The sequence below is a fragment of the Pelophylax lessonae genome (genome assembly GCF_965119305.1).
Source record: "Pelophylax lessonae genome assembly, chromosome: 13".
Taxonomy (NCBI): domain Eukaryota; kingdom Metazoa; phylum Chordata; class Amphibia; order Anura; family Ranidae; genus Pelophylax; species Pelophylax lessonae.
The window spans coordinates 1,040,414-1,054,433 of NC_138780.1; the positions used below are offsets into that span (position 1 = coordinate 1,040,414).

A 14,020-nucleotide genomic window follows, 5' to 3' on the forward strand; every position below is an offset into this window, starting at 1 on the left:
AGTGGGGATCAGCGGGGCAGGTTGGGATCAGCGGGGCAGGTTGGGATCAGCAGGGATCAGTGGGGCAGGTTGGGATCAGCGGGGCAGGTTGGGATCAGTGGGGATCAGCGGGGCAGGTGGGGATCAGCGGGGCAGGTTGGGATCAGCGGGGCAGGTTGGGATCAGTGGGGATCAGCGGGGCAGGTTGGGATCAGCGGGGATCAGCGGGGCAGGTTGGGATCAGCGGGGCAGGTTGGGATCAGCGGGGATCAGTGGGGCAGGTTGGGATCAGTGGGGATCAGCAGGGCAGGTTGGGATCAGCGGGGCAGGTTGGAATCAGCGGGGCAGGTTGGGATCAGCGGGGATCAGTGGGGCAGGTTGGGATCAGTGGGGATCAGCGGGGCAGGTTGGGATCAGCGGGGATCAGCGGGGCAGGTTGGGATCAGCGGGTCAGGTTGGGATCAGCGGGGATCAGTGGGGCAGGTTGGGATCAGCGGGGCAGGTTGGGATCAGCGGGGCAGGTTGGGATCAGCGGGGATCAGTGGGGCAGGTTGGGATCAGTGGGGATCAGCGGGGCAGGTTGGGATCAGTGGGGATCAGCGGGGCAGGTTGGGATCAGTGGGGATCAGCGGGGCAGGTTGGGATCAGTGGGGCAGGTTGGGATCAGCGGGGCAGGTTGGGATCAGCGGGGCAGGTTGGGATCAGCGGGGATCAGTGGGGCAGGTTGGGATCAGTGGGGATCAGCGAGGCAGGTGGGATTCGCTCTGACAGATCCGCTCCGTGTGAAAGGGGCGGTAATCTGTGAACCCCGGTCAGATTTTTCCCACCATTGGGGAGATTTCTCTTCACTTCTCCACTTCCTGTCCCATAGACAAACAGGAAGTGAGGGGCCCCCCAGGTCACCAGGACCGGTGTCCCCATTGGAAGATTTCCTCTCCATTACTGGTCTGGTGACAACCCCAAATTTTGGGTTTATCAGGACAAATAGAGAAGATGAATCTCACTACCGGGGACACAGACAGCAAAAATACCTGACACCCCTCCCCCACCCCCATCCATCTAATACAAAGTTTGGCCACCACTGATACTTAAAGCTGGAAGCTGATTGGCTGCCATGCAGAGCGGCTCCAGTTTTGGTAAATCTCTCCCATAACCGACACTGATACTGACCGGTGTTATTTAGTATCAGTGTCAGTTAGTATTAGTCAGTGTTGGTGTCAGTTGGTGTCGGTGTCGTTTGCTGTCGGTGTCAGTCAGTGTCAATTGGTCTCAGTTTCAGTTGGTGTCAGTTTCAGTTGGTGTCAGTGTCAGTTGGTGTCAGTTTCAGTTGGTGTCAGTGTCAGTTGGTGTCAGTGTCAGTTGGTGTCAGTGTCAGTTGGTGTCGGTGTCAGTTGGTGACAGTTGGTGTCAGTGTCAGTTGGTGTCAGTGTCAGCTGGTGTCTGTGTCAGTTGGTGTCAGTTATGTTGGTGTCAGTTGTGTTGGTGTCAGTTGGTGTCAGTGTCATTTGGTGTCCATTGGTGTCAGTGTCAGTTGGTGTCAGTGTCAGTTGGTGTTAGTGTCAGTTGGTGTTAGTGTCAGTTGGTGTTGGTGTCAGTTGGTGTCGGTGTCAGTTGGTGTCGGTGTCAGTTGGTGTCAGTGTCAGCTGGTGTCGGTGTCAGTTGGTGTCAGTGTCAGTTATGTTGGTGTCAATGTCAGTTGTGTTGGTGTCAGTTGGTGTCAGTGTCCATTGGTGTCAGTGTCAGTTGGTGTCAGTGTCAGTTGGTGTCAGTGTCAGTTGGTGTTAGTGTCAGTTGGTGTCAGTGTCATTTGGTGTCCATTGGTGTCAGTGTCAGTTGGTGTCAGTGTCAGTTGGTGTCAGTGTCAGTTGGTGTCGGTGTCCGTTTGTGTCAGTGTCCGTTGGTGTCAGTGTCAGTTGGTGTTGGTGTCAGTTGGTGTCAGTGTCAGTTGGTGTCAGTGTCAGTTGGTGTCAGTGTCAGTTGGTGTCGGTGTCCGTTGGTGTCAGTGTCAGTTGGTGTCAGTGTCAGTTGGTGTCAGTTGGTGTCAGTGTCAGTTGGTGTCAGTGTTAGTTGGTGTCAGTGTCAGTTGGTGTCGGTGTCAGTTGGTGTCAGTGTCAGTTGGTGTCAGTGTCAGTTGGTGTCAGTTGGTGTCAGTGTCAGTTGGTGTCAGTGTCAGTTGGTGTCGGTGTCAGTTGGTGACAGTTGGTGTCAGTGTCAGTTGGTGTCAGTGTCAGCTGGTGTCTGTGTCAGTTGGTGTCAGTTATGTTGGTGTAAGTTGTGTTGGTGTCAGTTGGTGTCAGTGTCATTTGGTGTCCATTGGTGTCAGTGTCAGTTGGTGTCAGTGTCAGTTGGTGTTAGTGTCAGTTGGTGTCAGTTGGTGTTAGTGTCAGTTGGTGTTGGTGTCAGTTGGTGTCGGTGTCAGTTGGTGTCTGTGTCAGTTGGTGTCAGTGTCAGCTGGTGTCGGTGTCAGTTGGTGTCAGTGTCAGTTATGTTGGTGTCAATGTCAGTTGTGTTGGTGTCAGTTGGTGTCAGTGTCCATTGGTGTCAGTGTCAGTTGGTGTCAGTGTCAGTTGGTGTCAGTGTCAGTTGGTGTCAGTTGGTGTCAGTTGGTGTCGGTGTCCGTTTGTGTCAGTGTCCGTTGGTGTCAGTGTCAGTTGGTGTTGGTGTCAGTTGGTGTCAGTGTCAGTTGGTGTCAGTTGGTGTCAGTGTCAGTTGGTGTCAGTGTCAGTTGGTGTCGGTGTCCGTTGGTGTCAGTGTCAGTTGGTGTCAGTGTCAGTTGGTGTCAGTTGGTGTCAGTGTCAGTTGGTGTCAGTGTCAGTTGGTGTCAGTGTCAGTTGGTGTCGGTGTCAGTTGGTGTCAGTGTCAGTTGGTGTCAGTTGGTGTCAGTTGGTGTCGGTGTCCGTTTGTGTCAGTGTCCGTTGGTGTCAGTGTCAGTTGGTGTTGGTGTCAGTTGGTGTCAGTGTCAGTTGGTGTCAGTGTCAGTTGGTGTCAGTTGGTGTCAGTGTCAGTTGGTGTCAGTGTCAGTTGGTGTCGGTGTCCGTTGGTGTCAGTGTCAGTTGGTGTCAGTGTCAGTTGGTGTCAGTGTCAGTTGGTGTCGGTGTCAGTTGGTGTCAGTGTCAGTTGGTGTCAGTTGGTGTCAGTGTCAGTTGGTGTCAGTGTCAGTTGGTGTCGGTGTCAGTTGGTGTCAGTGTCAGTTGGTGTCAGTTGGTGTCAGTGTCAGTTGGTGTCAGTGTCAGTTGGTGTCGGTGTCAGTTGGTGTCAGTGTCAGTTGGTGTCAGTTGGTGTCAGTGTCAGTTGGTGTCGGTGTCAGTTGGTGTCGGTGTCAGTTGGTGTCGGTGTCAGTTGGTGTCAGTGTCAGTTGGTGTCAGTGTCAGTTGGTGTCGGACAGTAATCTGCGCTCTCTGGGAGTGGGAATGTCGCACAGGCGGTGGGGATTGGAGGGGGTGTGTTGGGGGGTGTGGTCAGGACAGGTATATATAGAACATTGCGGGTTCTCTATGGTAACGATGTGTTTTACCATGAAGGGGTTAATGGTCCTGCTCAGGGGTTAATGACTGTTATAGGGCGGGGAGGGGGAGGGGAGGAGGTAAGTTGTCTGTTATAGGGAGGAGTATCCCTTCCCCTCCCCCTCCTCCACTTCCTGGATTGCAGCTCAGACAGACAGACAGATTATTATCAGGTACAGGGAGGCGACCACACTGGGGGGGACAGCGATGGGGGAGGGGGTGGATTGTGTCCCTATTACTTCCTGAATTCTAGATCTATGTATCCAAAATGTACTACAACTCCCATCCTGCACAACTACCACCAACTTATTACAACCCCCCCCCCCCCCTGTGCTACAACTCCCATCCCCGCGTAATTACAACCCCCCCATCCTTCCCTAACTACCCCCCCATCCTTCCCTAACTACCCCCCCCCCCCAGTCCTACCTTAATCACAACCCCCCCCCCCCGTGTGGTACACCTGGCCATGCTCAGTATTTCTCTCTCTGCCAGCATGGTGGCGCTCCTCTCCCTTCACATGTGATGAGCGGCTGATCTGACCCTTTATGCCCCATTACCCAACCAACCCCCCCCCCCCCCCCCCTTCTGCTGACTGGTCATTTTCCACTAGGAGTTGTCACTATTTAACCCAGCCCCCCCCCCCCCCCCCCCCCCTGTGCGCTGTGGTGTCCAGACTGACCGCATTGTATCTGTGTGCGTCCAGAGAGCGGCTGTGTGGTCAGAGGACTGTGGGGGATGGAGAGAGTCTCCTCAATGGATGGTGTGGCAGGTAGGTCCTGTCCCGGGACTGTGTGTCTGACATGTCCGTCTTCTGTCCCTCATCTCTCTGTCTGTCTCGGGGGAGCAGCGGGCCGCAGACGTCTCTCTGAGAACATGGCGCAGCTGACCCAGGATCTCGGCACCGCCTTCTTCCAGAAGCAGCAACTCAGCGCCTCCATGGCGGACACCTTCCTGGAGCACCTGTGTCTGCTGGACATCGACTCCGAACCCCTGACCGCCCGCAACACCAGCATCATCTGCACCATCGGTAACCACCCCAACCGAGACGTAATGGGGGAGACCCAGGATAGGAGGTGGGGGGAGGGGAGGAGACCCAGGATAGAGGGGGGGGGGGGGCCAACACCTCCCGGGGGGGAGACCCTGGATAGAGGGAGACCCAACACCTTCTTGGAGCACCTGTGCCTGCTGGACATCGACTCCGAACCCCTGACTGCCCGCAACACCAGCATCATCTGCACCATCGGTAACCACCCTAAGGGGCCCCTCCCTAGAGGAGACGTAATGGGGGGAGACCCAGGATAGAGAGGGAGAGGAGACCCAGGATAGAGGGGATGGGGAGAACCCAACACCACCCAGGGGGACCCAACGCCTTCCTGGAGCACCTCTGTCTGCTGAACATCGACTCCGAACCCCTGACCGCCCGCAACACCAGCATCATCTGCACCATCGGTAACCACCCCTAGAGGAGACGTAATGGGGGAGACCCAGGATAGAGGGGGGGGGAGGAGAACCCAACACCTCCCAGGGAGACCCAGGATAGAGGGGGGGGGGAGAACCCAACACCGCCCAGGGAGACCCAGGATAGAGGAGGGGGACCCAACACCTCCCGGGGAGACCCAGGATAGAGGGGGGGGGACCCAACACCTCCCAGGGAGACCCAGGATAGAGGAGGGGGACTCAACACCTTCCTGGAGCACCTGTGCCGGCTGGACATCGACTCTGAACCCCCTGACTGCCCGCAACACCAGCATCATCTGCACCATCGGTAACCACCCCAAGGGGCCCCTCCCTAGAGGAGACGTAATGGGGGAGACCCAACACCACCTGGGGAGATCCAGGATAGAGAGGAACACCCAGGATATCGGGGGGGGGGACCCAACACCTCCTAGGGAGTCCCAAGATGGAGGGGGGGGAACCCAAACCCCTTCTGGGGGCAGCCAGGATGGAGGGGGGGGGGGAGAACCAAAACCTCACTGGATGAGCCAAGATGAAGGAATGGGACCCAACCACATTCTTGGGGCAGCCAGGATAAATGGGAGAGCCCCACCCACCTCTTGGAAGAGCGATTTGTAGAGGGGGGGGGGGGAACAAACCCCTTCCCGAACTAGCTGGGATAGAAAGGGAAGACCCAACCACCTCCATGGGGCAGCCATAATAGTGCTCGTAGGCCTCATTGCATGTCCTCATTGTGTCCCAGGCCCAGCGTCCCGCTCAGTGGAGATGTTAAAGGAGATGATAAAGGCTGGACTGAACATCGCCCGGCTGAACTTCTCTCATGGGACACACGAGGTGAGCATATGAGGCGATGTTACCAGAGAAAGTCGTGGCGGCTCCTCCACTAACCATTCTCCATCTCCCAGTATCATGCAGGATCCATCAAAAATGTCCGAGAAGCCACAGAAAGTTTTTCCACAAACCCCAAGTTCTACAGACCGGTGGCCATCGCTCTGGACACAAAGGGGCCGGAGATCCGAACCGGGGTCATCAAAACCGTGAGTAGGATGGACTGACTCATGGGAAAGGAAGGGTCTCCCCAACTGGGGGAGGGACCTGGTCCCTCATGGGTCTCCCCAAATGTGGGAGGGACCTGGTCCCTCATGGGTCTCCCGATTTCTCCAGCCCTCTCTGAGCAAGATGTTTCTCCGGTTTCTGATTGGATACTGGAGGCTCTACTCATTCTAGCTGCCAGGGGATGACGGTAGCTGGTCACATGATCACACACAATCGGTGTGAAATGGTTTTGGTGTGTCAGATGCCATTGGGGTCATTTCTGGACCTCTTGTCTCCTTGCAGGGGGAAAATGCTGAGGTGGAGCTGGTGAAAGGTTCCCTCATTAAAGTGGTGACTGATGACGCCTTCAAGGAGAAGTGTGATGAGAAGACCCTCTGGTTGGACTACAAGAACATCTTCAAGGTGGTGAAGGTTGGAGGACGGATCTTTGTGGACGACGGACTCATCTCACTGCTGGTCAGAGAGATCGGTAAGCGGGTTCTCAGAGATCGAAGGGGGGGGGGGGGAGTAAATGAGTTCTCAGAGATGGGGGGGGGGGTACATTTTTGGGGTTTATTGGTGGTATTTTTTGTATCTGAACGTCTCGTGCCCATCAGAATAACGTCTTATTGGCCGGAGATTCTGCTGAATCCAAAATGACTTCCCACCGATTTTGCAATTTTCTGATCATGGGGCGGGAGGGGGGTGACCCCAATGTTCAGATCATGGGGCAGGGGGTGACTTCTTGAGGGGGGGTGACCCCCAATGCTCGGATCATGGGGCAGAGAGGGGTGACTTCTTGAGGGGGTGACCCCAATGTTCTGATCATGGGGCAGGGGGGACTTCTTGGGGAGGGGGGTGACCCCCAATGTTCTGATCATGGAGCAGGGGGGTGACTTCTTGGGGGGGGGGGGGGTGACCCCCAATGTTCTGATCATGGGGCAGGGGTGACTTCTTGGGGGGGGGGGTGACCCCCAATGTTCTGATCATGGAGCAGGGGGGGTGACTTCTTGGGGGGGTGGGTGACCCCCAATGTTCTGATCATGGGGCAGGGGTGACTTCTTGGGGGGGGTGACCCCCAATGTTCGTATCATGGGGCAGGGGGTGACTTCTTGGGGGGGGGGTGACCCCCAATGTTCTGATCATGGAGCAGGGGGGGTGACTTCTTGGGGGGGTGGGTGACCCCCAATGTTCTGATCATGGGGCAGGGGTGACTTCTTGGGGGGGGGGGTGACCCCCAATGTTCGTATCATGGGGCAGGGGGTGACTTCTTGGGGGGGGGGTGACCCCCAATGTTCGTATCATGGGGCAGGGGTGACTTCTTGAGGGGGTGACCCCAATGTTCTGATCATGGGGCAGGGGGGACTTCTTGGGGGGGGTGACCCCCAATGTTCTGATCATGGAGCAGGGGGGGTGACTTCTTGGGGGGGGTGGGTGACCCCCAATGTTCTGATCCTGGGGCAGGGGTGACTTCTTGGGGGGGGGGTGACCCCCAATGTTCGTATCATGGGGCAGGGGGTGACTTCTTGGGGGGGGGGTGACCCCCAATGTTCGTATCATGGGGCAGGGGGTGACTTCTTGGGGGGGGGGGGTGACCCCCAATGTTCGGATCATGGGGCAGGACTCAGGAGGTTATATATTTTTTTCTTTCTTTAAAGGTTCGGACTTTTGTCTGGCGGAGGTGGAGAATGGGGGCAACCTGTGCAGCAAGAAGGGGGTGAATCTGCCAGGGGCAGAGGTGGACCTCCCGGCACTGTCTGAGCGGGATCGGCTGGACCTCCAGTTCGGGATTGAGCAGGGAGTGGATATGATATTCGCTTCATTCATCCGGAAGGCACAGGACGTCCACGCCATCCGCCAGGTGCTGGGCGAGAAGGGGAAAAACATCCGAATCATCAGCAAGATAGAGAATCACGAGGGGGTCAAGAGGTGAGATGGTTGTGGAACACCGGCACCCCTAGAGGGTCCTCCTGGTTTGTCTCCTCCAATTCTGTCTGCAGAGTATCCGGAAAGTTCTCACAGCGCTTCACTTCTTCCACATTTTATGTTACAGCCAACATGGATTCCATTCATTATTTTCCTCCAAATTCTACAAACCCCTCCCCCATAATGACAACGTGAGAGAAGATTGTTCGAAATCTTTGCAAATGTATTAAAAATCCCATGAACATAAGTATTCACCCCCTTTGCCATGTACATAAGTATTCACCCCCTTTGCCATGTACATAAGTATTCACCCCCTTTGGCGAAGCTCCTTTGGCACCAATTCCAGCCTCCAGTATTTCTGAGTATGATGCTACAAGCTTGGCACTCCTATTTTTGGGAAGTTTCTCCCATTCTTCTTTGCAGGACCTCTCAAGCTCCATCAGGTTGGATGGGGAAGGGTCGGTGCACAGCCATTTTCAGATCTCTCCAGAGATGTCCAATCGGGTTCAAGTCTGGGCTCCGGCTGGGCCACTCAAGGACATTCACAGAGTTGTCCCGTAGCCGCTCCTTTGTTATCTTGGCTGTGTGCTTAGGGTCGTTGTCCTGTTGGAAGATGAACCTTCGCCCCAGTCTGAGGTGCAGAGCGATCTGGAGAAGGTTTTCATCAAGGATGTCTCTGTACATTGCTGCATTCATCTTTCCCTCCATCCTGACTAGTCTCCCAGTTCCTCCCCACACCATGATGCTGCCACCACCATGCTTCACAGTAGGGATGGTATTGGCCAGGTGATGAGCGGTGCCTGGTTTCCTCCAGACATGACGCTTGCCATTCAGGCCAAAGAGTTCAATCTTTGTTTCATCAGAGCAGAGAATTTTGTTTCTCATGGTCTGAGAGTCCTTCAGGTGCCTTTTAGTAAACTCCAGGCGGGCTGTCATGTGACTTTTACTGAGGAGTGGCTTCCGTCTGGCCACACCCATACAGGCCTGATTGGTGGAGTGCTGCAGAGATGGTTGTTCTTCTGGAAGGTTCTCCTCTCTCCACAGAGAAACGCTGGAGCTCTGTCAGAGTGACCATCGGGTTCTTGGTCACCTCCCTGACTAAGGCCCCCCCTCCCCCGATCGCTCAGTTTGGCCGGGCGGCCACTCTAGGAAGAGTCCTGGTGGTTCCAAACTTCTTCCATTTACAGATGATGGAGGCCACTGTGCTCATTGGGACCTTCAATGCTGCAGAAATGTTTCTGTACCCTTCCCCCGATCTGTGCCTCCATACAATCCTGTCTCCGAGGTCTACAGACAATTCCTTGGACTTCATGGCTTGGTTTGTGCTCTGACATGCACTGTTACCTGTGGGACCTTATATAGACAGGTGTGTGCCTTCCCAAATCATGTCCAATCATCTGAATTTACCACCGGTGGACTCCAATCAAGTTGTAGAAACATCTCAAGGATGTACATGGGATTTTTTCCTTTCTTATTTTTAATAAATTTGCAAAGATTTCAAACAAACTTCTCTCGCGTTGTCATTATGGGGGAGGGGTTTGTAGAATTTTGAGGAAAATAATGAATGGAATCCATGTTGGCTGTAATATAAAATGTGGAGGAAGTGAAGAGCTGTGAGAACTTTCCGGATGCTCTGTATATAAAGGCCCCCCCTGGTTTGTCTCCTCCTCTCCCCTCTATATAAAGGGTCCCCCCCGGGTTTGTCTCCCCCCTGCTGTGTTCATGGTGACCTTTTTCTGCATAAGGTTTGATGAGATTCTTGAGGCCAGCGATGGGATTATGGTCGCCCGCGGAGATCTTGGCATTGAAATCCCGGCAGAGAAGGTGTTTCTGGCACAGAAGATGATGATTGGACGGTGTAACCGGGCTGGAAAACCAGTCATTTGTGCTACACAGGTAAGACCCCTCCCCCCCATTCCTGCCCTAATGAAAAGCATTTCCAGAAAGCCAAAATCAGAGCCATGGTGACCCCCAGGTTAGGAGGTTGAAGGTCTCTTCTGCCCCCTGGTTACCCTGGATCGGGGCTTGTTTGCCGATCTCCATGATCTGATCCATATCTCTGTCTCCTGTAGATGTTGGAAAGTATGATCAAGAAGCCACGCCCCACCCGAGCCGAGAGCAGCGACGTGGCCAATGCCGTGCTGGATGGAGCCGACTGCATCATGTTGTCAGGGGAGACGGCCAAGGGTCTGTATCCGGTGGAGGCGGTTCAAATGCAGCATGCGGTAAGTGAGAACTCCGAGCCACATCACATTGGCATGTTAATGAGGGAGAGGGGCAAGGGAATAAACTCCAGTTTTCTGTGTTGTGGGGGCGTGGTCCTCATACAGAGGTGGGCAGGGAAGGGGGAGGAGATCATATTTGTTACAGAATATCCTAGGGTCATTAACCTGGACTATAATCCACATCAATCCATGTGTCCGAGGCAGCCAATCTGCTGCTTGCTTTCATTATCCAACTTCCAGAAGCTGAGACGGTGGGAGGAGCACAATGACCAGATCTTAAAGGGGAACCCCAGACGCATCAAATCTGTCCTTATCAATGTGACGATGGGGGGGGAGTGTGCCCCACCTTCCTATACCCGAAATCTGCCCCCTCTCCGCTCCATCGATTGATCAGTCTTGGGGTTGGGTTGCTCATGTAATCTCTCTCCTATCAGATCGCTCGGGAGGCCGAATCCGCCATCTACAACCATCAGTTGTTTGAGGAGCTGCGCAGGTTGACCCCTCTGACTCAGGACCCCACAGAGGTCACCGCCATTGGAGCTGTGGAGGCCTCCTTCAAATGCTGCGCTGCAGCCATCATCGTCCTCACCATCTCCGGCAGGTATGGACTTCTCCAGGACACGCCTCTGATGGGGGGGGGGGGAGGGTTGTTTGGTCCTTGAAGCCAAAGGGCCAGCGGTGTGGCCCTTGGGCCCCAGCAGTCAGCAGAGGAAGCAATGGTTTGTAAAGGAGCTTATTATAGCCGTCCTCTCTAGCCGGTCCCCCAGACTGTCCTACAGCATGACCTCTCCCCTAAGAAGTCTTCAGCCTTTGTCTTATGGTATTGTATGTGGCCCTAAGGAGATATCGGGAGGGGGGGGGGGCACGGGCCCCTTTTTCTAAGCTGATAGCCATAAAGTGTCTTCCCAGAATGAAATAATGAGAACATTCACCCTGCCTTCCACCATGCCAACCGTTCACCCACCTGTCCATTCTGCCTTCCACCGTGCCAACCGTTCACCCACCCATCCATTCTGCCTTCCACCATGCCAACCGTTCACCCACCTGTCCATTCTGCCTTCCACCATGCCAACCAGTCACCCACCCGTCCATTCTGCCTTCCACCATGCCAACCAGTCACCCACCCGTCCATTCTGCCTTCCACCATGCCAACCGTTCACCCACCTGTCCATTCTGCCTTCCACCATGCCAACCGTTCACCCACCCGTCCATTCTGCCTTCCACCATGCCAACCAGTCACCCACCCGTCCATTCTGCCTTCCACCATGCCAACCAGTCACCCACCCGTCCATTCTGCCTTCCACCATGCCAACCAGTCACCCACCCATCCATTCTGCCTTCCACCATGCCAACCGTTCCATCTACCCTACTTTCTACCCTGCAAGTCCCATCGGTTAGGTGTGCCCAGACTGTGCCATATTTCTTCAGTACTGGTCCTGGGCCCCACAGATAGAAGAGGGACTCCAGAGATTCCTGAGACCTTACAGGCCCCCGATCACCATACAGATGACACGCCCCCCCTCCCCCCCCGGGTCCTATGGCAGAAGGGATGCTGGGGTCTCGGCATTCTATAGAGAGCTGCAGATACGTGACTGAGGTTGAAGGTGCAAACAGTCATTTCCTTCGTCATGAAGGGTCCCGGGACCCCCCCTCAGTGGATTCCGTGTTATTTCTCCAGCTGATCCATCATTCTGTTCTATTGATATTTGGATTATCTTCTCCTCCCAGGAGTGCTCAGCTTCTGTCCCGTTATCGCCCGCGCGCTCCCATCATCGCAGTGACCCGGAATGAACAGGTGGCTCGCCAGGCTCACCTGAACCGCGGAGTGTTCCCAGTCATATACCGGGAGTCCCAGCTGGAGGTCTGGGCCGACGACGTGGACCGGAGGGTGCAATTCGGCATTGAAGTTGGTAAGACGGATGCAGAGATTGGAGGGTTATAGAATTCTAATGTGGGGAAGGGTTCCCGACACCTTCCTAGGGGATATGGGGGAGCAGCTAGAGAAGGGGTGTGTATGGGGGAAGGGGGGGTCCTGCATGTGTACTGGGGTGCTCTGTGTGTATAGAAGGCTTACAGTTTACTGGGGGTGCTATGTACGGGGGGGGGGGGGGAGGGTTCTTTGTGTATGAAAGACCCTGTGTTTATTGGGGGGGGGGCACTAGGTGTGTATGGGGGTTCTGGATGTCTACAGGGGTGCTCAGTCTGTATTAAATATCCTGATTTTATAGGGGGGGGGGGGGGTTGTGTATTGAGGAGGGGGATTTGTATGTGTATGGAAGACCCTGTTTATTATTATTATTATTATTATTATTATTATTATTATTATTATTATTATTATTATTATTAGTATTATTATTAGTAGTAGTATTTATTATTGCTGTTATTTATTATTATTATTACTGTTAGTATTAAAATAGCAATAATTATAATATTTACTATGATTTATTATTTGCTATTACTAATATCACTATTCCTTTTTATTAATATTATCACTAATAATAGCAATATAAATGAAAGCAATAATAAAATCGAAATATTAGTATTTATAATGCTATTAGTGCGATAATTATTGCTATCAATAACATTTATATTACTATTTAATATTGTTTACCATTCTCACTATTGATTTGTATTATGAATATTCTTATTAATATCAATATAAATATTTGTGGTGTTGTTACTATATTATTATACATTAGTAGTAATATTCATAATAAAATAAATGAGTGATATTAGTAATAGTAATAAAAAGTTTATTAGTCGTAATGGCAATAATTTATATAATTTTGTAAATACAAATCTTTTATATTGCTATTTTTATTATTGGTGCTAATAATCATATTGCTATTTACAATTATTAGTAGTACTAAAAATAGTGTTATTAGGAATAGCAATAATATAATAGTAGTAATCCTATTAATATTGTAATATTAGCAGTAGTTATAGCAAGAATTATAGCAATAATAGTGATATTAGTAATAATAGCAATAATAAAAATAATATAAAAATGATTAGTGATATTAGTAATAAATATAATGTGAATAGACTGTGTATATATTTGGTAATGAATATTCGGGATAATAATGGTGATATTAGTAATAATAAATATAATATAAATAATAATAAATATATAAATAATAAATATAAATAATAAATATAATATAAATAATAATAAATATATAAATAATAAATATAATATAAATAATTATATAAATATAAATAATAAATATAATGTGAATAGGCTGTGTATATATATATATTTGGTAATTAATATTGGGGATAATAATGGTGATATTAGTAATATAAATAATAAATATTAATAATAATAAATATATAAATAATAAATATAATGTGAATAATAATAAATATAGGTGTATATATTTGATAATGGTGATATAAATAATAATAAATATAATGTGAATAGGCTGTGTATAGATTTGGTAATGAATATTCGGGATAATAAATAACACACATTTTCTATCGGACAGGGAAAGTTCGCGGTTTCCTCCACAAGGATGACATCGCCATCATCCTGACGGGCTGGAGACCCGGATCCGGCTTCACCAACATCATGCAGGTTATCAGAGTGTCGTAGAGCGATTGTCGCTGGCAGACGCGGCTGACCCACAGAGCTAGCACTCCACATGTATGTTTCCAGGGTGACCTTGTCAATAAATCTTTCCACAGCTTTATTGGTTGTCTCTTCCTTGTTTGGTGACGTTGTCCCCCCCCCTCCCCCCCGGCCGCGGCTGGACGGAGAAGGTTTGATGATTGAGGATTTAGAGACGGGAATTATCCCGTAACAGATTATTGGCCAATAAGCCGCCTGTACTTCCCGCCACACAGAGGGGGCGGCAGCGAGCGTACAGGAAAATGGGTTTACTCGCCATCTGTCCG

General features: G+C 51.6%; 1 protein-coding gene across 1 annotated transcript; it reads left to right on the plus strand.

The window, feature by feature from the left end:
- The first annotated feature begins 4,137 nt into the window (after positions 1 to 4,137).
- On the plus strand, positions 4,138 to 13,815 carry PKLR (pyruvate kinase L/R). Its single transcript, XM_082275184.1, has 11 exons — positions 4,138 to 4,251; positions 4,330 to 4,509; positions 5,680 to 5,771; positions 5,843 to 5,974; positions 6,276 to 6,462; positions 7,631 to 7,901; positions 9,644 to 9,794; positions 9,971 to 10,123; positions 10,558 to 10,724; positions 11,852 to 12,033; positions 13,612 to 13,815. The coding sequence occupies exons 1-11, from the start codon at positions 4,218 to 4,220 to the stop codon at positions 13,716 to 13,718; spliced, it is 1,656 nt and encodes a 551-aa protein (XP_082131310.1). The 5' UTR covers positions 4,138 to 4,217; the 3' UTR covers positions 13,719 to 13,815.
- Positions 13,816 to 14,020: the final 205 nt, after the last annotated feature.